Raw genomic sequence first — 23,342 nt, forward strand, 5'->3', positions numbered from 1 at the left:
AACAGGGCCCAGCTATGCAAATAAATACCTTTACAAATGTAAGGAGATCCAGTTTTAAAATCAATGGCCTCGGTCCTCCAAACACACATGCTTAATTTTATGCAAATAGTCCCAATGACTTCAATAAGCACTCTCAGTGCAGAAGGCTAAAGGCATCTCTTGTAAGCCTTTGCAGGATCAGCACCTAAAACAATAAAGTGTAATGAAGGAGAGAGGGGCATTTATCTTTTTCTGAAGACTTTATTATTTGAAAAAGTCACTGATCTATGACACCACCCCCAAAAAGTCACATGTGATTATGAATATTTTTTAGAAGTCAACAGTGGGATGAGTTTGCAAGGCAGCAGGCAACAGCAAAGATCAGGGGAGTAAATGAAACGTGGAGCCCGAGGGCGAAAGAAAGAAGCCAGAAAAAAAGTCCTGCAACTTGGCTTTGCAATTTTTTTCTTCTTTCCCCAAAGTTGTTTTTTCCACACAGACAATTTGGGTGTTTTTAACCCTTTTTATGTCCTCCTCTTTTTCCTAGTCTTCATGCCCTTTTCTGCTGAAAGTGCACGATCAGATAGGGGTGGCAATTAGGTTCTGGGCTGGAAGGCTATTCGAAAGGAAGGGGGGAGCGCAGGGGGACTTGGAAATCCCGGGGCCCGGCTGGCTGCGCCTCCCTCCCTCGGTTCGGGGGGTCCCCGGGCTCGGCCCCCGAACGCCCCTCTCTTCCGTTCTCCATGTCATTTCCTGTGCTAATAAGATGGTGGTCACGGCCGGGAGGGAGGGAGCCGTCGCCGCCTCCGCCGAGCCCGGCCCGGCCATGGGACCCGTCCTCGCCTGGGACTAGCGAGCCGGGCTGGCCCGGCCGGCGGGGAGGAACGGGGCAGGGAGCCGGGGGCCCCCGGGCGGAGCGGGCCCCCCCACGCCGAGGCGGGGCCCCCGAGCCCGCAGCGCTGAGGTGAGTCAGCCCCTTTGGTAGCCAAGGTGGCCACGAAAATGGCTGCGGATCGCGGGGGCAGACGGGGGCGGCCTGCAGGGCCGGAGCTGCGCAGGGCGGCGAGCCGGGGCTCCCTGCGGAGGGGGCACTGGCGGGAAGGGGCCTCCCCCCACCCACCAGCTTCCCCCGGGGTCCGCGGGCGGGCAGGTAGGTGCCTCCCCCTCCCTTGCCCCCGGGCGGGCGCTGGGCTCGGCCCCCTTCTCCCCGCCCGCTCCGATGTTGCCTTTTTTCCTCCCCGCCCCTTCCTCCCCTAGTTGTTACATTGTATCCGGTGAGTGACGCTGTAGCGGGCCAATAGGCGATGGGCGAGGGCGGCAAGCGTTCGAGATTGGAACGCGGGGGTGGGGCCGTGGGGGCCGCTAAAGGAGGGGCGGGGCGGGACGGTGAGAGGAGGTGAGGTGCTGGTTTGGAGCGGGGTGTTGTAGGGGCCGTAACTGTGTGTTGGGTCGGGGGGAGAATTGGTTATGAGGGGGATGCCGAACATAGTTATATGTTGGGAGAGAGTGGGTGAGGCTGTGTGTTGGACGAGGGAGTGTGTTACAGTCTCCCCCACTGCACTCGGTCACGTGCACTGGTTAATTTCTGTTCAGGTTCTTATACCGTGCCCATCAACGTAGTGTCTTCCCCTAGTCTCCTTAAGTTAAAGGTGTAACTCAGAATGGTACTGCTGGGTTAGCTTTTCATTTTGCTTGCTTGATAAGGACCTTTCTGTGCTGTGCCTGCCCATCCCCAAGATTCTGGGATGTGCCACTGGGAAGTGTCATGCCTTGCTAGCATTTGTCATCTGCTCTTGTCAGCTACTGCAGAATTTAAGATTTCATTAAATAATTATAGCTAGCACAGCAAAGCAAACCTCTGAACATGAGCAAACAAGATCTTATGTAAGTGTATCTACACTGACATAGCGAACTCAGAGAAGTGTGAAATGGTCCCATTTGTATAAAGATGTCATTAACTCTGAATCCTAAGGATGTCAGTTTAAATGTCAGCACTAATTACTCTATTGTTTATTGTTTTAACAAAAGCCTCATCCTGGTTTGAGATTATAGGTGGGCCGTGAGTAGTGTACAATCACTTCTTTGTTCCCAAAATAACCACTGTTACAAATAGATAGCACAGAGAGAAATTCTCAAATAAAAAGTTAAGGTTTTGTTTTTGTTTTTGTGGAGTTATATGTAGTATTCACGAGTATTCAGACAGCCACTGCAGATCCCAAACTTTTTACAAATGATCATTCATCCAGCAATTGGCTATACTATTTGCTATTGATCATTCATTTCTATTTTTGCGTAAACCATTTGTTGCCACTCAAGAAACAGACACAGTATTGTGTGGTTTGTGTGACGAACCACACATCATGCATAACCCAAGTTAGCCTCTCACAAATACCTCAGAGGCTGAAACTTGTTCTCATAAGTCACTGGTCAATACTTCCAAATAACAGATTTGCAGAAATCAGTTTGGTTGTGAATGATTTGAAGCCAGAAAAAGTGTGAAATCTTCAACAATAAAATAGTTGCAGTGAATAATTCAAGAAGGCCTAGCTACTTGCTTTTATATAGTGCCTGCTAGTGTGGCACCTGGATTTAGCACTTAGAAATAATTTACATTTTCAAACCATTTTACAAAGTAAGCCTCTCCACCCCATACCTTCAGTAGGTAATTAAGCACTATCCCCTATTAAGAGAAACACGTTTCAGAGGTGAAGTCACTAACTTGAGCTCTCACAGCAAGTCCACGCTAGAGCAGCCAGAATTAGAATTTGTTAGATCCTTTCTCCAAGTTCAGCCTGTTGGATCTGATCCATACAGCATGACCAGATAACAAATGTGAAAAATTGGGATGGGACTAATAGCTGCCTATATAAGAGAAAGTCCCAATATTTGGGGCTGTCCCTATAAAATCGTCACCCTAGATCCATATATGTATAAAAAACCCTAGAAGTTATTTAAACGATGGTGGGCCAAAATACAAGTTTAAAAACTTTGAACTTGGTCATCCTGTAATGCATACAGGGGGAAAAAAAAGAGTGGCTTGAAGTCAGAATTGGAAGGTGTGAAATATTTTTTAGGATTAAGAAGGTTTTTGGTAGTACTTAAAGTAAGAATGGATGAGAGAAGACAAAGAGCTACGTAGTGCAATGTAATATTGTTTTTTTATATCAGCTGTATTTTTAAATCATTTAAACACCGTAAATAATTTAACAAATAACTGACTCTTGCTACAAGAATTAGGAATTATGCTGTTGTCTGGACAGATGAGCCCTCAAGGTTTGTAATATGATTGCTAAAAGCCAAGTCCATGTGGAGTACATTTCCTTGGGAGGAACTAAAACATGTACTATCCAGGGATCTACTTATGTCAAAGAATAAGATCTGCATTTTCCATTTTGAGTCAAAGCTGATCTCTGCATTTTCATTTACCCAGTATTAATGTTAGTAAGGTTCACATTATCTGGTTTTAAAATTAAAACTGAGAAACACTTTTTCCCCTGCCCTAGGTCCCCCACACAGTGGAAATGGAAATGTTGTTGCAGTGCTTTGCTGAAGTAATTTACCATGTAGAAAACTTCCACCTTCTTTGTTTGAGCTGAATGCTTGTTGTTTACATGAGCAGTGAAATTCCTTCTTTGTTATTAAATCCTTGATGCTTACTTCTGAACCCATCCCCAAGAAGTGAGGAATATGGCTTCTCAGGCTGGGAGGAAATCAATTTGTTTGATTCTCGAGGCATTCCGGTTGGGGAAGTGAGATAACTACATCAAACCGTGGTAGAACCCTGGCTTGTTGAATTAGGAAAGCTTTAGTTCAGCCTCTACACAAAACTGTTGGGCCCTGTGTTCCCTTCTCTTTTCAGTGACTAGGATCGTATATAAATTGAAGAGAAGAAAGTACTGACTTTAAAAAAACAACCTAACCACTATGACAGCAAACCAAAGTTCCTCTAGCACTGTGACGGCACAGAGTGTTTTACATTAGGTGTAGTGTACTTAAAAAAAAAGATTGATTCCTGCCCCAAAAAGCTTACAGTCTAAGGATCCAACCTGCTAAGTACTTTCTGGGAAGTAAAGAACAACTTCAACTCCCACTAGAGTCAGTAGAAGTTAAGGGTACTTGGCACCTGACAGAATTGGACCCTAAATGTTATCTTGGTATGGAGTGAAATGTTACAAACCAATGAAAACAGGGAGGGAAGTGGCTCTATTTTTTAAGCTCTCTAATGACATATAAAAATTAGGACAGGGCATTTTTGTTTTAAATTGAAGATTATGATTTGAAACAAAACATATTATTAGGATGTATATTTATTTTCAGGCAATTGGACATTTGTGCCTAAGACACTATTCTCTACTGGCCTACAAACAACAGTCTAGCACAGTGGTCCCCAACCTTTTTGTCTGGTGGGCGCCAGACGAAGGACCATGGCGGTGGGGGAGCACTTGCCGAAATGCTGCAGAATTTCTGCGGCATTTCAGCAGCGACGCCTCTCGACGACGTCACTTGTCAGCAGCAAACAGCATCATCGAGAGGCGTCACCGCCAAAATGCTGCAGAAATTTGGAGGCATTTCGGCAGATTCTCCACCGCTGGCCAGGACGCAGGCGCATTTAGATGCCCCCGCGGGCGCCATGGTGCCTGTGGGCACCGCATTGGGGACCCCTGGTCTAGCATTTCCCTGAAATATAGTTCACACACATATATATCAAGCACACTATTGTCTTGACATTTCATGGGTTGCTCTTTAGCTTTCTGGTTCTGAGTCACATTAGCTGCTCTAAGGCTGGCAACAATTACTTGCTTTTTGGATAGGTCAGTGGGAAGGATTTTGGTGACAGTGGCTTTTGCATTGAAATCTAGTTTTAAGAAAACTTGATTTCCTGCAGTTAATTATTTTATTGCTTGCCCATTTAATGTAGTAAGGCAAGGTTTTTTTTGTTGAGAATTTTTACTTTTATTTGTTTTTTATCCCCAGCAATAAAATGAAGGAACTTCTTAAAATCTTCTCCAGAAGATTTGCCTGGAGAAGCTGAACATAGCCCCGTATGCATCACATGAGGGCGCGCATGTACCTAACACAGAGAAAAATCTATTGTTTTCACAAGAGAAGCCAAAATAAGCAAAACGACATTTTGCTGAATATGTAGTGCAGCTCTCTGAAATCTTAAGAAGTTGGTAGTCCCTTAGATTCTATTTGCCATTTGTCTAGATGTAATTCACATGCTTTCCCAGTGCAAAATTGGAGTTTTCTTGTCTCAAATACTTGCCCTTTGGTTAATGTCAAGCACAGTGAGTACAGGTTCTTCTGACTTCAGGTAAGTGAACTTCCAAAGGCACCTGATCTGTTAAAAAAGCAGTCCGTGCATTCAGCAAACCACAGAAACATTACCACATGGTAATATTTATTAGACTAGTGCCCCTTCATTTTGCTAAACTCTGTACAGACACAAAATAAGAGAATTTGTCTGCCCCAAAGTGCTTACAAGCTAAGTCAGCCTGACAGAAAAGGGCTTAGAGGAGAAACAGAGTCATGGAAAGGTGAAGTAAATTGCCTCAGTCACACAATAGGTCTGTGTTAGATCGGGGAATAGAACCCAGGTCATCTGAATCTCAATCCAGTGCCCTATCTAGACTATGCTGACTTTGGTTGGGCTGCTTAGCTTTTCTGCACCTAATCCCAGTCTACCCTCCTTCTCATTAAATTTACATTTGCAACACATTCCACCAACAAGGGCACTGACTAGTTTTTGCTTGAAAAATGAGAAGGTCACCTCTGCAGCCCTGGCTTTTGGAATGAGAAGCATAAGGTTTCATGGACCAATGACTCCTGCACAGTTGTAGGAGGTTGTAGCGTCTTAGCGCTGGCCTTTTCCCTAGTAATGGGGCAAGTGGGTGCTCATTTTACAGGCTTTGGCTCTCTTCCCCATTTTCTCTCTGCTGCTGAAGGCTTTTTTCCCCCCCAAGTGGAAAGGTTCCTTCTCTACCCATGGTCCCATTTTAGTACAACGTTGGCCCAGTGCAATGTTCTGTTTTAAGGATTCTCTGTTGGTTGAACTCATGGAGGGAAGGTTGGGGGCTGGTCACTTGATTCCACTGCCTAGAAAAAAAGTCAGAGAGGAGAACATGCTGGGAGAATCTTCAGAATAGAGGGGATCCCCAAGAGAGCAATCACACTGCAGACTGAAAAGGCCAAATAAAGAACACAGAAAAGCTCTACATGTAGCCTCTGGAGGGTAAGGAGTGAGAACAGAGAGGTGGATGGGGGAAAAAGAGAAGAGCTTTCCAAGGCAGGGAGCATATGTTTTTGTTCTACAAAGTACCTATTTCATGTCAAACACTTTATTAATAATAGGAAAGATTGAGTAGGTGAGAGAGTGGGAAAGGAAAAGGTGGTAATTCTGAGGTGCTGCATGGGCAAATATTTACCATTTAGAAATACTCTGTATATAATGTAAACTAATGGAAACTGGTCTGTGAACAGTTTTCACACTTTAGACTGCTCATTAAGTGATTCAGGCTTCAGCAAGGGGCAGTGTGGGGGGAAAGAGAAGGTATTTGAATTCCCAAAATCTCAACTTATTTTGGCTGAAAGAGTGAGGCTGTTCAGAATGCTGATGCTTAAACTGATACCCTTAGGCTTCAGAGTCAACACCTCATTGAGAGGAATGGGACTCATAGACATTAAGGCCAAAAGGGCTCATCATGATTATCTAGTCTGGCCTCCTGCACATGCGAGCCACAGAATCTTTCCCATCCAGTCCTGTAATCGGCCCATAACCTCTGGCTGAGTTACTGAAGTCCTGAAATCGTGATTTAAAGAGGTCAAGTTACAGAGAATCCAGCACTTAACACTAGTTTAATCCAGCAAGAGACCTGCGCCCTATGCTGCAGAGGAAGGCAAAAAACCTTCTAGGTCTCTGCCAGTCTCACACTTCACATTTCTCAGAACTATTGCTTAAAAGCTTTGTGTCTTCAGCCTCCAGAAGACAACATTCCAAGCGTTTCACATTCAAAACATTTTCTTTGCATTCAGAAGGTGAAAACATATATATTTTTTAAATTAAAGCTTAAGTCTTTGGAAACTGATGGTCTCCAAAGAAATGTCAATGAAATATACTACGGGCTACCATCTCAGTGCAACCCATAGGTCACAAATAGCTATCATTTTTATAATGTGCCCATTGCCAGGGTATCTAGGTGCATACGTCTAATAATTTAAGCACACTTCACACAGAAGGCATGCCTACACTGCAGCTGGGAGGTATGCTCCACAGCTCATGTAGACATAAACTAGCTCTGCTTGAACTAGCATGCTAAAAATAGTTGTGTAGCGTGGCAGTATAGGCAGTGACTCAGGTTAGCTGCCTGAGCACAATCCCACCTGATCCCTGGGGTGCCTGCTCAGGGAGCTAGCCTGAGCTTCCACTTTGCTGCTACTGCAGCCACACCACTATTTTTAGCACACTAGCTTGAGCTGAATTAGAGTGTTATGGGTCTGTGTGAGCTGGGAACCATACTTCTTAGCTGTTGTGTGGGCATACACAAAAGGAATAGCTTTTCCACCCCTCTCTCATTATGCTGCTGTTTCTTAGATGACAATTTGACTTCAGTTGTCTGCCTTCATCAGCAACATAGCCCAGCCATTTTACAGCTATTAGGCAAACCACAGCATGCCCCATATGATGGTATTTATTTGTAATGTCAGTTTATACAGTGTGCCTGACAGAAATGTTGTAGGCTTTTGAACTCTTAATAAAAACATATCAGCAAAGAAATTAAAGTTGGCACAGTGTTAACCTATAAAGCTAAGATCTTCCCTGTTTCATTAAAAACCTTGCTAAAAGACAATGGAGGCCTGGCAATGGATTGCCTGGGAAGCCAATGGTTTGAAGTTGTGTTGGACCAAGATGGGAAGCAAATTCCAGAATCAAGGTTCTCTACCAAGTACATCATATCCCTGTCCCCTCTCTTCTCCAGTACCTCAGCTGAAGATATAACATGTCATTGTATAACGTGGAGAGAGAGGCAGATTTCTTAGGGTATGTCTACACTAGGGATGTAAATGTGGTTTTAAAAAGAACCCATTTAAACTATTAAAATTATATCAGTTAACCATTTAATCGTTAACATGATGGGACAGAGTTGGGGACCGTTGCCTGGCCCCACATGGTGAGGTCTAGGGTCCAGGCTGCTGCCAATCTGTTTTAAACATTAACTGCAATATATTAACGGTAATCTAATACTTATTGGTTAACTGTTTAACCGTTTAATATTTTACATCCCTAGTCTACACAGCAAAGAAAATCCCACAGCTGGCCGAGCCTGTGGACTCAGGCTCATGGCTGCAAGGCTGTAGACTTCCAGGCTCCTGCTGGAGCCCGAGTTCTGGTACCGTTCCACCTCACAGGATCGTAGAGCTCACACACCAGCCCAAGCCCAGATGTTTACACAGCAGTGAAACAGCCTCACAGCCCAAGCCCTGCTTGCCCAAGTCGGCTGGCACAGGCCAGCCGCAGGTGTCTAGTTCCTGTGTAGAAATACCCTATGATACAGAGGACCCAAATCATAACAGGCTTTATCAGTTAAACCAGGAGTTTGAATTACACCTCACTTTTAACAGAAAGTCGGTATAGTTCATAGAGCACATGGCAGTCCCCCTGGCAAGATGCCCAGCTGAGCAAGTGGAGAACCATATTCTGCGTTAACTAAAGCTTCAGAGTGGTCTTGACAGTTGGATTAGCCCTTGCAGCCACAATATTGTGGCCACTTGGGTGCTAACTAATGTGCCAGGTATGTCACATATGAAGTGCTGATGTCCCAAATGGATTAGAGAGCAGAACTAAAATAGAAAGGCATGCTATCTGTCATTACTTAGGGGCATCGTCAGAAGTGAGTGAAGGGAACCCAAGACTGGTATAGCAGGGGGTACTGTGGGTCAGAAATAATCTGCACTGGCAAAGCTGAGTGCCTGTAGTTTTCTGGAGCCTGATTTTGGGCAAGCCCCTGTGGTTGGCTTAGCTCTCAAATTAATTCCAATGAAGGCTCATATGTGTGTAACTGGGGTGATGCATGAGTATAAACTGGTAACAATGCATGAGCTGATGGTATGAAACACTATCTCATATTTAGGCATTTTTTCTTAACTTCCACTGAAAGCCACACACATTTCTGTTTGTGTTACACTAGCATAAAGCAAAGTGAGCCTATTTATTTTCACTCCTATCTGAATTCATGAGCCAAGACACAGATATATGTTTGGGAATCCCACACTTGTGAACAATAAACAGGAGTGTTACAGACCTGAAACTTTTACAAGTTCCTGATGAGTCCTATTTCTAAGTTCACCTACTCAAGGTCAGTAATTGGAGCTATTATTGCTAGGGGACATCAAATGTTTCAATGCTGACAATTTAAGGCAACAGCTGAAACACTGTATAGCACATTCTCTTTCAGTACAATGAAACTTTATTTTGATCACCTTTCATAGAAACTGTCCTAAACTGCTGTATTAAGTTAAATAAATATAGTTGCAGAGTCAAATAATAACTAACAAGACAGGAATAAATAACTAATGAGAAGAAACTAATAAGAGAGGTATGTGCAAGGGAGAAAATATGTTTTCAGTTTCAATTGTTTTAAGGATGAAAATTCTAAAATCATTTGTACCTTTCACTCTGGGTTCCCAAAATGCTCCTTTGATTGCTGACTTCTCTTTTACCCCCAGTCTGTGCAGCCTGTCTCCTTATTGTAATCTGCTGTTTTCTTTGAAAGAGGAGACATTTGGCTTGGAAGGTACCAGAACAGATGTTAGATATGGCTGCAGTTAGTGACTGGCCTTTTAACCCACCTCAAGAAGCAATTACTGAACTCTGTCAATAAACTTGGAAAACTGACCTCAACAGAAATCAATATTGGTGATTGATTCTACTCAGTCATCATAATACATTCGCATTTATAAAAATATATATTAGAGACTTCACATGTACTTGTCTCATGAGGGCTTGAAAAATCCACTTTCTTAGGCAAGTAGGAAACATCTCTGAATAGGTACTATCAACTTTGGCAGAATCTAAGCTTCTGTTTTTTTACTTCTGAGTTTCTATCACTTACGGCTATAAAGAAAACTTCCATACGTGAATAGCATGTAACCCAATGCATTGACATCTCCCTGAATTTTGATGGTACCCAGCTTCTGCTTCTTACAGGTTTTGGAGGGAAGATGGTGTGGCTGTGCAAAAGTAGCTTTCATAATCCTGGCTAGTAGGCAAAGTCCTTGGGCCATTGAGAACTTATGAATTCTTCAAGCCTTGTGCATTCTTTAGCCTTCCAGAGCCATCATCATATATGGTTAAATATCCCTACGTGCATGGTGGGTTGCTTTGTTCCTTGAGAAATCTGTTCTCTGCGCTGTGGAGACGTATCGGAAAAGAAACTGATAGGATTCCAGTGCTATAGGGTCTGCTCAATATGGAGCAATTGCAGGGGCTATGCTTTCTTTATCTTGTACATCCAGAGGCTGTAACTACTTGCTGGATTGCTTTCTTTGTGGCATTGAGAGCGCCAAGCAAATCAATGCTATTTTCTTCATGATTCCGTGGACTTTGCTGATATTTGTTGAGTAGGATTATTCTGTAGCCATGTGTTTGAAAGGCTTTTCTGGATATTCTGGGCTAGCATGCGGGTTTCTGTGGTCAATGGGGATAGTTTGTTCTTCTGAAGTATTGTAAGATTTTTCATTAACTTTGCTATGAATTGGATTAAGCCTTTCCAGTCGTTGTTGTTGTTGTTGTTTGCATTAGTGTGTGTTCTTTAAATTTAGCTGCAGGTATTCTTGCATAAACTGCTTGCTTTGAGGATAGAATGCACCCTCAGAACAGAGATATGAGGAACTATAACTTCAGAAGTGCCCTGTGAGAGGCTCTGTGCAATTAGAGTAACTGGGTTAGGGAATGCAGTGCCCAAACTTCCCCATCTCTATATAGAAGGGAATGTGCAGATAGAATTATAGCGTTGATGAATTCAGCACACGGATATCTGATTTCTTGGCAGATTTGATCCCAGGAGTATCTGGCCTGCAGCCTACGCTGAGGAAAAAGCGTTCAAAATGACCACGCTCAGGCAGCAGGGATGCAAGCTGTGTAACATGAACTCCTAACCTACAGGCAGATTTACCAGCTCTGAATAATGTCTGTTGTACTGTGAGATCTTATCTTCCTAATGGCTTGTAAGAAGGAACAAATGAGGAAGAACAGATATGACTCTTGCTTTGGTTTCCATTTTGTAGAACAGTTTATTTGCTTTTGTTATAACTGGTGCTATTGTTATGCTTTTAAAAAGCTGAGTGAGTTTCACAGAATTTTTGAAATTCATGTCAATTATGTCAGGAGTTTTGGTTACTTTTTCCCTCTTCCTTTCTAAAGCTAAACTTCCCCCATTCATTTGGAGAAGGACCTGGTCAACACTAGAAAATTAGGTCAGTTTAACTATGTGGGTCATGGATGTGAAGGCACTAGTTCAGGGGTCCTCAAACTGGGGGTCAGAACCCTTCAGGGGTTGTGAGGTTATTACATGGGGGATCGTGAGCTGTCATACTGCACCCCAACCCCGCTTTGCCTCCAGCATTTATAATGGTGTTAAATATGTTTAAAAGTTGTTTTTAATATATGAGAGGGGTGGGTTGCACTCAGAGGCTTGCTATGTCAAGGGGGTCAGCAGTAAAAAAAACTTTGAGAAACATTGCACTAGTCTGACAGAAGAATTCTTCTGTCAATCTAGCTACCACCTCTCAGGGAGATGGATTACCTACACGGACAGGAGAATCCCTCCCATCAGCATAGGTAGTGTCTACATTGAAGCTACACAACTGTGGTGCTGTAGCATTAAATGTAGACAAGCCCTAAATCTTTGGAAAGGAGGCAGCTACGTGATATGTAACATCCTGTAATATTGATAGTGTTTTTTCTTTATAATAACTATAAAGAGCCCATCAAGTATCATCATCCTAGAAGTCAGAGATGAAAAAGCTCTGTTGGGTCCTACCCAGTCAATCTCTCTGGAGCCAGGACTGTTATTGAATATTTGTATTACAGTAGTGCCCAGAAGCCTGAATTGGATTGGGACCCTGCTGCATGAGGTGCTGTATGAACATAAGTAGAAATGGTCCCTGCTGCAAAAAATTTTAAATCTGTGAAGTTTTTCCTACAGTACGCTTTTGATCTGGGTGTTTGGGAACTGCCCTTCTCTATATCTGTATGTCTATTGGTATGACTAACTCTGCAACTGTAGATGGTTGTGTAAGTGATCTGAGATCTCCTCCTACTCCCCCATCTTTTTAAGATGAAGGGCTTGAGGTTGCAATAGGTAAATAGTATAGTCTACCCCTAGAGACCTGATTTCACATGAGGGTTGGATCATGAATGGAAGTTAGTTTTGTACTTAGTCTCTACTGGTCATTTGTCCAAGTGGCAAACTACTAGACAGTCCGATAAGATCATCAATCTACTTAGGAGAAGCCAAAGTTTAAAAAAATAGGGCACACTCAGGGCTACGTGCATTGTCAGAATTGTGTGGGATCCCAGCAGTGATACATCTGGGGAGGCTGCATTGAAGTACATTGTCGGAGCAGCAAGATGGATAGAGGTGATTGATCAAGCTCCATGTGGGAAGTTTTCACAGAATCTGCCAGTGCTTCACTTGTCTCTCACCTGTGCTTTGTCTACCCCTTTCATCAGTACTCAACATTCAACTAAATAAGGGAAAAGAAACTATTATTGGTAAAGTAATGAATGGTTTGAACATCTAGAAACAGAAAGAGTGAAAGGCTACCTCTTTGTAATACTGATATGCTCTTCAGAGGGACTAATACATATTAAATCTTGATCATTGGCTGAGTGCCCTTCTGATGGGCGCTGGAGGTTGAGATGCCAGGCAGTGCTGGTACTGCGGGCATTTCTGTCCATGACAGTTGGGCCATATGAATTAACTCTGTGCTTTCTAGCTAATTCTTTCCTGTTGATTTTCATGAATCACTTCCCATCTCTGTGGGTAAGAAATTAAAATGGCAGTTTACCAGCTGGGATAGCCACATCTGCTGTTTAAAATCCCATCTCTGGGGTCTGCTTCCTGCCCATACTCTTTCTTTTGGGGTAGATGTTGAAATACATCAAGAACTGGTGTCACTTATCTAGGACATTTCACTGGCTAGCCAGAAAAAGTGCACACTGGGTGAATGTTTAGAACCTGCATGAAAATGCCTTTGAAATGCATTGGAAATTTCATTTGAGGGGCAGGGAAGCAGTTTGATCCTGGCCTGTAACTTGTTGAGTGTTATGTGGCAGGGTCCCAGGTTCACAGCTAGGTTGGCTGATGGAACCTTTTGGACTTGACGTGTATGTTATAAAATGCTAAAGGCACACAGTGCCCTCCCTTCCCCCGCAACACCTAGTGTAAGAATCTAGACAAGAGAAATCCATTACTCTAGCCCAGGGTACCGGTACCAGGCATTCCCTGATTCTGGCCTCAGTCTCCCCTGCTCCACCTTCCGAAAACAAACACAAACCCCACAGGTGAGAATGCTGTTGATGCTAAGCAACTTTGAGCCTTGACAATGGTTCCTAGGGGAGGTGGTCAGGAGAAAACTTTTAGCTTAGGGCCAAAATGTAAAACCCATTTTGAAGACATTAAATTTTGTGAATGAGAACTGCCTGGATTCACCAAGATTAAAATTGGCAAGTGTTGCAGGAGGTATGTGGAACAGTATAAAGACTAGTAGGACCAGATTTTCAAACAAGCTGAGCCTGTTGGATGCCAGCTCTTTTGAAAATCTGGCCCTTACAGACCCCAAACATAACTTCCCTTTGACTACTTGTGTGTATATTGCCATCTACAGGGGCTGTAATGTGTTTGGTAGCAGGAGTAAGGGAGGCATGTGTTGTTTTTCAGGAATTTGTAAAACAAAAAGTGACACTATATAGTAGTGTGGGTCCTAGAGATAAACAAAGCTGTGTGCAGCTGTGCTCAGGACAGAGCATGCTCAGCCGCAGGAGCACTAGAAGCTCCCCAGAAGTCGGGGAGCCATTGGCACCCGAACTATGGCCCCACCCCATCTCTTCCCTGTAACGCTCCACCCTCACTCCTCCTCTTCCCCTGAGTCCTGCCCCCTGCTTGCTCCTCGCCACCTCTTGCTTGCCATTGAGGCAGATAAAAAGTGGGGAGGGCGCCTTTGAGATACAGTGTGACTCATAGCTTAATAAAGTAATGAGGCGAGAGCAGTGTATATGGGGCAGGATGGAATACACAAAGTGCTACGGTTTGCAATTTGTGAGTTTGAGGTTTAAATTTAATACTGGAAGGGCAAAAATGTTTAAATCTCAGTCCTATCATCTGCAATGAGCAGCTCTTTTCCATCTACAGAATATGGTACTACCTTAAAGGACTGTTCAGGTGGAGCTCTATCTTGTCTGCATCCCTATGTTCTGTTTCAGTAGCTCAGGTCTATTGAAGGCCTATCTTAACTGTGAGCCTAACCAGTGGAAAGTAAGTAAAAGTCCATGAACTGTCACAATAACCTGTTCTATAAAGTTGTTTAAAAAATTAAATCCAAAGAGGAAACAAAAAAACTAAACTAATTTAAACAAAGAAGATTTTCTAGTATTATCCAACTAGGATGGTATTAAAATGATGACTGGTAAACAAAAGAAGTAAGGGATTGAAAATTAATAAACCAAAATTGGTGCTTTGAAAACTAGGCCTAAGTGGTAGACAGGCTAATAAGAGGACCATTCCACCCATTATCCCTTTTTGGGGTTCTTAAAAAAAAAAAAAAAGCCTGGTTGAGGGGAAGGGAAAGAACTTTTACCATCACCACAGCTGTGGAGGAAGGATTTTTGCTGTAACCTCAAACATCAATACACTAATAGGAATACTTGACAATCATCATTGCACCAGCGATGACCCAGCCTAATACACGTGAGATCCTGCTCTGTCTTCCCCTCCCTCGTGTGTCCCTTTCCATCCTCCACTATCTTCCTCTTTTCTGAAATAAGACAGCCCATCCAACTCTCCTTGGGCTAAAAAGGACCAGGAAAGAAGAGGGACCTGACCAAACCAACCAAATGATGCTCTGCACCCTGGCTTACCTCCTGTGTCAGGAACAACAGCTGCCATTGGCCAACTTGCCAGCCCAAAGTATCCATCCATGATTGTCAAGCTGCCTTGTATCCTGAAAACATCAACAAAAGTGGTATTTCTCTCATCTTTACTATCCTACCTCTTCTCTCTCTTCCGTGTCTGTTTTGTCAAAAGCAGGCAAGTGACTATTATTCTTAACTCAAACAACACAATAAACTCATCTTCCACACCAAGGGCAACTGTTTGACAGAAAAAGAGATTTTAAAGCAATATTCATCCTCCCAAGAAAACTCTCCAAACCCTGATTTTTTAAATAGGTTTTAATTGTTGTTTTGCTTAATCACTCAATTTCAGTTGCAATGTTTTTTGCCTTATTTTTATTCTTTTCCTTTTCCTTTTGTATGTTTGGCATGAATTTCCTAATGTGTTTGCCACCCTGGTATGAAATAGTCTGAGGACTATACCAAACCTTGCTTATAACTGTTTAATGTTGGATATTTTCTGGGTCGTGTTAACACTTTGACTCTGTGCCTATATAGTCCATCTAAAATTTAAATTCTAAGTGAATACAGCAGTGCAGTTGTGTTCTGACTCAACTCTTACTACAGAAAACCTGCACCATAATGCACTAAAAGTGAGATGTATATAAAAAAATCCTGCTTGCAGGAGCCTATGTTCAGCCAGGAATGGGAGGGAAATGCTATGGGTCAACAAGGATGTAGGATTTTGTACCAAATCCCATAAAGTCAACAGCACACGCAACTCTACCTGGAATCATCCAGGGTGTAATGAGAGAGATGCTTAAAAATTTGTTCAGGAATTATGTCATCCCCCACTAAAATAAATCTAGCCCTGTGGTAGATGTGGCAGGTGCTAAGCAGCCAGGGGCGGCTCTAGACATTTCGCCGCCCCAAGCACAGCGGCATGCCGCGGGGGCCGCTCTGCCGGTCGCCGCGTGCAGGGGGTCCGCTGGTCCGTGGCTCCACCGAAGCCACGGGACCAGCGGACCCTCCGCAGGCACGCCTACGGGATGTCCATCGGAGCCGCGGGACCAGTGGACCCTCCCCAGGGATGCCGCAGGAGGTGGTCTGCCTGCCGCCCTCCCAGCAACCGGCAGAGCGCCCCCCGCGGCATGCCGCCCCAAGCACGCGCTTGGCATGCTGGGGTCTGGAGCTGCCCCTGTCAGCAGCACAGCACAATATATAACAGTTTAGGACTGACAATGAAGATGAACCTTGTATCCAGTTTTAACTACTAGAGGAATCTAAAGTTTGCAGAATGTGATTGACTGTGATGCCAGGACTAACACCAAGAAGGTGGCATGTTGGTGCAGTGGATGGAGCAAGTCTCAGGACTCCTAAGTTCTGTTCCTGCCTTCCCCACTTAAATCACTATGATTTTGAACAAGTCTCCCAGTCTTCTCAACTGTCTCTAGCCAGCCCCTGAAAAACTGAAAGCCACTAAGGAAATGCCTAAACTAAAGGATATGAAGGCAGTCCAGTGGCTTATATGAATAGCCAGTTATCTTTCCAGAGTCTGAACACACCCATTGGAAGCCTGCAAACCCTTGAGACAGCTAACACGCAATGATACACCATGGGAATGGTCAAAGACTCAAGAACAGACGTTTGAAAGGGCAAAGAAAATCCTAAGCAAAGCATTAGTTCTAAAGTACCACAACCCCGCAGAGCAGCAAGAGCTATATTGAGATGCCTCAGAAGGAGGCTTAGGAGCAGCATGGATGCAAAGCCAGCAGCTCACAACATTTGCTAGTAGAGCTCTGCCGGACACAGAAAGGGAATATGCTCAGATAGCACTATTGGCAGTGCTCTTTGGAATGGAACAATTTCACCATTGGGCACAAGGTGGATGTGCAGACTGATCACAAGTCATTGGAATGCAGCATGAAGAAGGTGGTGCTGAGTGCACCCAAGTGACTGCAGCACGTTAATGAGGGCTAGTATACAGCACTTATTAGAAAGCTGGCTTCCTCTGTTTACATGCCAGGTCTTCATGTAGTTATCCTCGATCTGAGAGGGAACTTCAAATGCTTCCTTGAAGTGAAAAAAAAAAGACAAGACAATGGCTGTTCACGCAGCCACATATCTGCTCCGTCCATGAGAGCAGGCAGTCTGAAGTTTTTGCCGCTGAGGGGCTTTGGAGTTGTGGGTGTGGGTTCTGACCTTTCCTCAGGGCTTCCTCTTGCATGCAGTTGCTGGAAAGTTAAGTTGAATGTCTGCTCCAGTGCCAACAACAGCACATGCCTCCCCTCAGGGAGGCTTTGTGGGAAAGAGCTCCTCACAGCCCTCTGCTTCCTCCCCATTAGTTCTGCTTTTTCTTTTTGCTCTAATTAATTTCTAAAGTAAGCTCTTCAGGCAAAATATTTTCTTTTTCTCTGGAGAAGGCTGATACCCTCTGTCTTCAGCCCAGGTACCTAGAATTGGTTATTAGAATTCTTTCCCCTCTCAGTGTGTGGATGTGCAGACAGAGCTCTGAGCCCTAAGAAATATCCAAGCCCATTGAGGGCAGTGACGTGCAATGTCGTGCTTTCACTGAAATTAGCTCAGAGGTCCTGAAGGAAGTTCTCTCTTTTGTTGGTTTGGGATTGGAAATGTTTATAAAGAAAGAAAAGTGTCTGTGCCTAAAGATGCATGTGTGCATTATAGCACCTACTCTGTGGCTTCACCTTCAAAATCCACTGAGTATTAACTGGTAAATTCTCAATACGAATCAATGTTTCCTCCAGTTTAGATTGACAGGTGTGAAATTGAAGCTGAAAGATTGTGACTTCCTCAGAGTTACAAAGAATATGTCTGAAAGCTAGGAATACTATTATTAATTTGTATTGCAGTACCACACACAGACCCCAGTCTTAGACCAGAATCCCATTATGGACAAGAGTGTTACAATCTAAGAATCCAGAACCTAATCTTGAATAGGACCCAGGAATCTTGTTTCTGATTCTGTGCTCAAATCATTGTCCCTAGGTGGGCATTTCTGAGAGAAGGGTTCTAATTGACAATTGAATATTCTGTGTGCAGATATCCAGTGTTCTGAGCCCTGCTTTACGCTAATAAGGTTGACATGAGCTAGTTTATGTTGACCTAACTACATCAGTGTACACACTACAGCCTTGTCCTGTTGATGTAAGTACCCCACTACATCGACATAACTCCACCTCCTGGAGAGGCATAGGGCTCATGTTGGTGTAGTTAGGGTGACACGGTGGCAATGTAGACACTGCATTACTTACATCAGCTGTTGGCTGTCTTGTCAATTTCACAGCTCTGCTGGAGCTTGGCTCCCCACCTACTGCCTGGTGTCTTGCACTGCCCCCTGGGGTCCTGGCTTCCCACTCCCAGCAGGGAGCCCAGCTGCACTGAGGCTCCTGGCTTGGAGCCCAGATCTGGGACTCTCAGTTCCCTGCAGGGAGCATGGCTGCCAACCAGACTCCAGGGATGGATCTCCCCGCTGGAGGCGAGAAGCCCGGGGGGCAGCTGAGCTCCTGACGGGGAGTTGCGCAGAGTTGAGAATTCTGGCTCTCAGTCCCCTACACTGCCTCTCTTCAGTCGGTAGAAGGGCTCCTGGTGAGGATGTGCACCACTGACAGAAGGAGGGTAGTGTGGCCGTCAGCCACCACAGTAATTATTGCAGTGGCTGTAAGTCAACCTAACTTAGGTCGATTTAAGATAGTGTAGTGTAGACATGCCCTGAGTGTGGCATGAGTGTGATGATATCAATCTGTGATGTAAAAGAATTGCCATGTTGGATCAGAATTGAGTTCTGTCTAATTCACTCTCCTTTCTCTGATCGTGGCACGCACCAAATGTATCAGAAGAAAGTGTAAGACCCTACTGTAGGCATATGTGGGGTAACCCTGATCCCTAATAGTTACAAACTGGCTGAAGTCCTAAAGCATGAAGTTTAATCCCTCTTCCAAAATTTTTGTTAGCATTAATTATAACAACTCTGATTATTCTTGACATCAATATGTATATCCAATGTCTTTGTGAATCTTCCTCAGTGGGATCCTGTAATAATGGGCTGTGTGAAAAAGCATTTGAATTAGCCACCTTTTAATTGAATTGAATATTTCCTTATTCTTGTGCTGAGACAGGGGAGCAGCATTTTAATTAAAACAGTACATCTCTAAGCGGATGGTGATAATTGATCCCCGTTAATCACAAAGGGCAGAGAGAGAAGTGACTGCTAGGCATAATGCCATTCTACTGGATTCCTGCATGCCTTTGGCACTGAGGACACGTGACTTTGTGTCATAGTGCCCAAAGCATATGAAGACTTCAATGAGCCCATCTCCTCATTGAGCCCATATCCACCCTCTGTGGCACAGTGGGATATGGTGCATCCATACACCTAGATAAGTCATGGCTCATTGCCCCCCTATAGACTTCTGTTTCTAAGCATTATTTAAAAACAAGTCTTTGGTTATATAATCATACTCTGCACTACTGTAGTGTCTTCCATCTGATGATCTCAAAGCGTGTAGCCCGGTATTAGCTTTTTTTTTCCTGCAGATTTTGTGTAGCGTAGTCCTCCTGCCTTGCATTTTTATTCCCAGTGTCCCATGTTACTCTCTGTATCTTGCACCTAGGCCTGACCTGTGATAGAATTACTATTGCCTCTTGGTCCAAGAAGGGATTTTTGTTTGTGCCCCAGATATATAATTCTCTCTCTGTCCCTATTTTTTCATTCTCTTTCAGAACATGAGTGAAAACCTGAAGGACTGTTTGATCCAGACCCACACTTCCTTAGGGGAGATGGTGACAATAAAGACTGAGGCCTGCTCTCCGTGCCGAGACCAAGAGTATGGGCAACCCTGGTAAGAGACTGTACCTCTGCCTAATATGTTCCTTCATCTTGTCTCCATTTCAACCATAGGTTTAAGATGGGTTGGATTGATGATGATCCCCCTGAGTCTCCCTGACCCGCAGCAGACATCACAGATTTCTGCCAGACATGGTGGTTCTGCACCCAAAGCTCCCAGGCGATGTAAGCAGTGGGCACTTCATGCCATTGGAGCACCTTGTTCTGGCAGGACAGCCTGGGGCACTATGTATCAGCAACTTAGGTCTAGTCTACACTGGGGGCAGAGGGGAGGGTCTCAATGTAAGATACGCAACCTCAGCTACGAGAATACCGTAGCTGAAGTCGACGTATCTTATTTCAACTTATCTCCTGTCCTCAAGGCATGGGATCGATGGCCGCGGCTCCCCCGTTGAATCCACTTCCGCTGCTTGCCTGGTGGAATTCCAGAGTCGACGGGAGCGCGTTCGGGGATTGATATATCGTGTCTAGATGAGACGCGATATATCGATCCCCGATAGATCGATTGCTACCCATCGATCCAGCGGGTAGTCTGAACATACCCTTAGATGGCAAAATCAAGCATGACACTTTAGGTCTGGGGAAGCAGGGTATGGCTGTTCACACACCTTTTGTCTCATGGTCTGTTCCTTTCTATTCTTTCTCCAGCCTATCGCATTCTTAAGTTCTTTATTCTCTTGCTTTCTCTCCCCAGCTCTGGGAGGGCTGACTCTCAATCCATGGAAGTGGAGCCTAAGAAACTGAAAGGAAAGCGGGATTTGATCATGACCAAGAGCTTTCAGCAAGTGGATTTCTGGTGTAAGTGTCTTATCACTGGAGGGAATAGACACCTCCACCTAGATAGAATTCTCCTCCTCTCCCAGTCCACCTGCTTCCCCTTGGATAGGAAAGGAGGTTCTGGGACAGAATTTACTTGTAAACCCATCACTTTAGTTAACCTCCTGAGGACGCTGAAATACTTGGTGATGAAGCTGACAGGCAGGTATTTGTGGCAGCCTGTCTCCAAAGTTCTGGATTTATGGTGGGGCTCTGTGGGGAAATAGATGGAAAATGTGCTAGGGGCTCTGAAGCATAAGAATTGGATAACCGTAGAGTAGGCCTGGCAGCCCGATAGAGAGCCTACAAAGTCCAGATTTAGGAGTTTTGGAACCATCATTCTCAGGCAAGGGAGCACTGCATGGGTAACTCCTCTTTTCTTTCTCCACATCCTGGGAGGCAAAAGTGGCATACACTTGCACACCCTGAGTATTGTTAGCCTCCTAAGGAAGCTACAGTCCCTTCCTACCACAGGAGAAGTATATGACGCTGTCTGTTGCTGAGGCATATGACAAAGGCAGTGCGATTATGTTGGCAAGCATATTTACTGGATGCGTACAATGGGTCATGTATGCAACAAGCAAATGAGAGTGCTGCCTCCAAGAGCCAGTAGTTTAAAGGAGTGAGACAGCACAGAATAGGTGGGATACAGGCCTCTATGGCTGACATATTCTCAGGAACAGGTAGGCTTTCAAGAGGAACTTGCAGGATAAAATGCTTGGCAAACTGCCCTAGATGTAAGCTGTGATATGGGAGGAGCCACAAAAGGAACCATTGGCAGGGAGCTTGGGAAGAGAAGGAATATAGGAGGGGATATGTGAAGAGACATAAGTGGGAGTAGAATTGTATACATCCTGGACTGGAAGGAGGATTAACTTGATATAGAAAGTGTGTGGAAGCTAGTGAAGGGCTTGAGGCGGTGTGGAGACGTGGTCAGAGCAGCAGGAGAAGAAGGCAGTCTTGTTTCTCTTTTAATGAACTGGCTTTTTGTGTGTGCATTAATGCATATGAACACATTTCTGCCCCCTGCTGAATGGAGGCAAGACTGCTAGATGGTGTCATAATCCCCTATATTGCTCTGTATTGCTGAATGATTCTCCTTTTCCTCAGTGGCCAGGTTCTTTGCTTTTGGAGAGAAGAATCTGAGTTCTGTCCTTATTGTTGAAGGTTGTATAAGCTAATAATTGCTTTCAGAGGTTGGCATTTCTGCCAGTAGAAGTTTCAGCTCACAAGCCAATTCCTGTTTCCTCCAGTTTGTGAGTCCTGCCAGGAGTATTTCGTGGATGAATGTCCAAACCATGGTCCCCCAGTGTTTGTGTCAGACACTCCGGTACCCGTTGGGATCCCTGACCGGGCAGCACTGACCATCCCGCCTGGCATGGAGGTAGTGAAAGAACCCAGCGGGGAGAATGACGTACGCTGTGTGAACGAGGTTATCCCCAAAGGTCATGTCTTTGGGCCGTATGAGGGGCAGATCTCGAGCCAGGACAAGTCAGCGGGATTCTTCTCTTGGCTGGTGAGTGTCCTAACTGCTGCCCTAATTGTGACGATCCAACCACACAGCCTAGAGCAGCGAGTTATGGGGTGATGGTGCTAGCTCTGCTAAAAAAATGGGTGCCTTTCTATTGATCTAAATGTGCAGCAGCTCCAGGTCCACCTATTGTAATTATTATTTTTTTAGGGATACAGATTAGAGAAGGGGGCTGGGAGTCAAGATTCCTGGATTGTATTCCCAGATCTGGGAAGGAATGTGGTCTAGTGCAGGACTTCTCAACTGATGGGGCAAAACCCACAAGTGGCCCACAAAGGGGTGCCCTCTGGGTCACAGCCTACTGGCTGAGAAAGCTTCAAAGTCTGATAGTCACTGGAACATAGAAGGAATGAATGAATAGCTTACTCCCTCTCCTCTGCCTCTTGCTGTTTTCTCTGGCATGCCTTCCAGCCAATCCGGAGGAAACTCCTCAATGTTTCTTCTTTGGCTGTAAGAGATGGGGATGATTACTTCTGCAGATTACAGAACTGTTCCCATGGCCTCTTGAAATAGCACTTCCCCCTCCGCTGAAGCAGAGCACTGTGAAGTGTGAAGGAGGGAGAAGTCCACCAACTAGGATTTAACAGTCCCAGACCTCTTAAATCTGTCATCCACCGGGATGTTGACCTGAATTTTATGGGTTAGTTGTTATGGCTCGCCACTGATCGCATCTGACCAGAAGATCTATAGGTTCTTGTCCAATTCAGATTACAGGGTCCGAGAACTCAGAGAATTTTATATCAGGAGAGGACTCTCCAGGTGCTTGGCAGAAACACTTACACTGAGGACAATACCAAATTGATAAAAACTTTATTGAGATTAACAAAAGAATAATAAATGCTATAAAACTTATAAATGCAAAACAGTAGAAGAATTCCAAAACTCCTGGTGGTAACATTGCTATTGTAAGTGCCTTAACTTAGCATACTCACACCCTTCCTTGAGGACCCGGTAATAAGAGGTGAAGGACCAGCCTTACTCCTGGCATGCCTGAGAAAACACGGTTACTCACCTTTGTAACTGTTGTTCTTCGAGATGTGTTG

At 44.4% G+C, this 23,342-nt stretch overlaps 1 protein-coding gene across 4 annotated transcripts in view; it reads left to right on the plus strand.

Annotated features, from left to right (window-relative positions):
- Nucleotides 1-227: 227 nt before the first annotated feature.
- The window catches only part of PRDM11 (PR/SET domain 11), a 276,782-nt gene continuing 253,667 nt past the window's right edge, over nt 228-23,342 (plus strand). For 2 of the 4 annotated variants that reach the window (XR_012655776.1, XM_075065270.1), the window contains exons 1-4: nt 238-943; nt 19,829-19,947; nt 20,647-20,750; nt 22,022-22,284. Coding sequence is in view for 3 of the 4 variants with exons in the window: in XM_075065270.1 (XP_074921371.1) it covers nt 19,832-19,947; nt 20,647-20,750; nt 22,022-22,284 (483 nt within the window). In the remaining variant the exon portion in view is untranslated. Of the gene's footprint in view, nt 944-19,828; nt 19,948-20,646; nt 20,751-22,021; nt 22,285-23,342 lie in introns of all 4 variants that reach the window. The other 2 variants (XM_032791772.2, XM_032791775.2) reach the window with 2 other exon arrangements.

The sequence above is a fragment of the Chelonoidis abingdonii genome, chromosome 4 (genome assembly GCF_003597395.2).
Source record: "Chelonoidis abingdonii isolate Lonesome George chromosome 4, CheloAbing_2.0, whole genome shotgun sequence".
Taxonomy (NCBI): domain Eukaryota; kingdom Metazoa; phylum Chordata; order Testudines; family Testudinidae; genus Chelonoidis; species Chelonoidis abingdonii.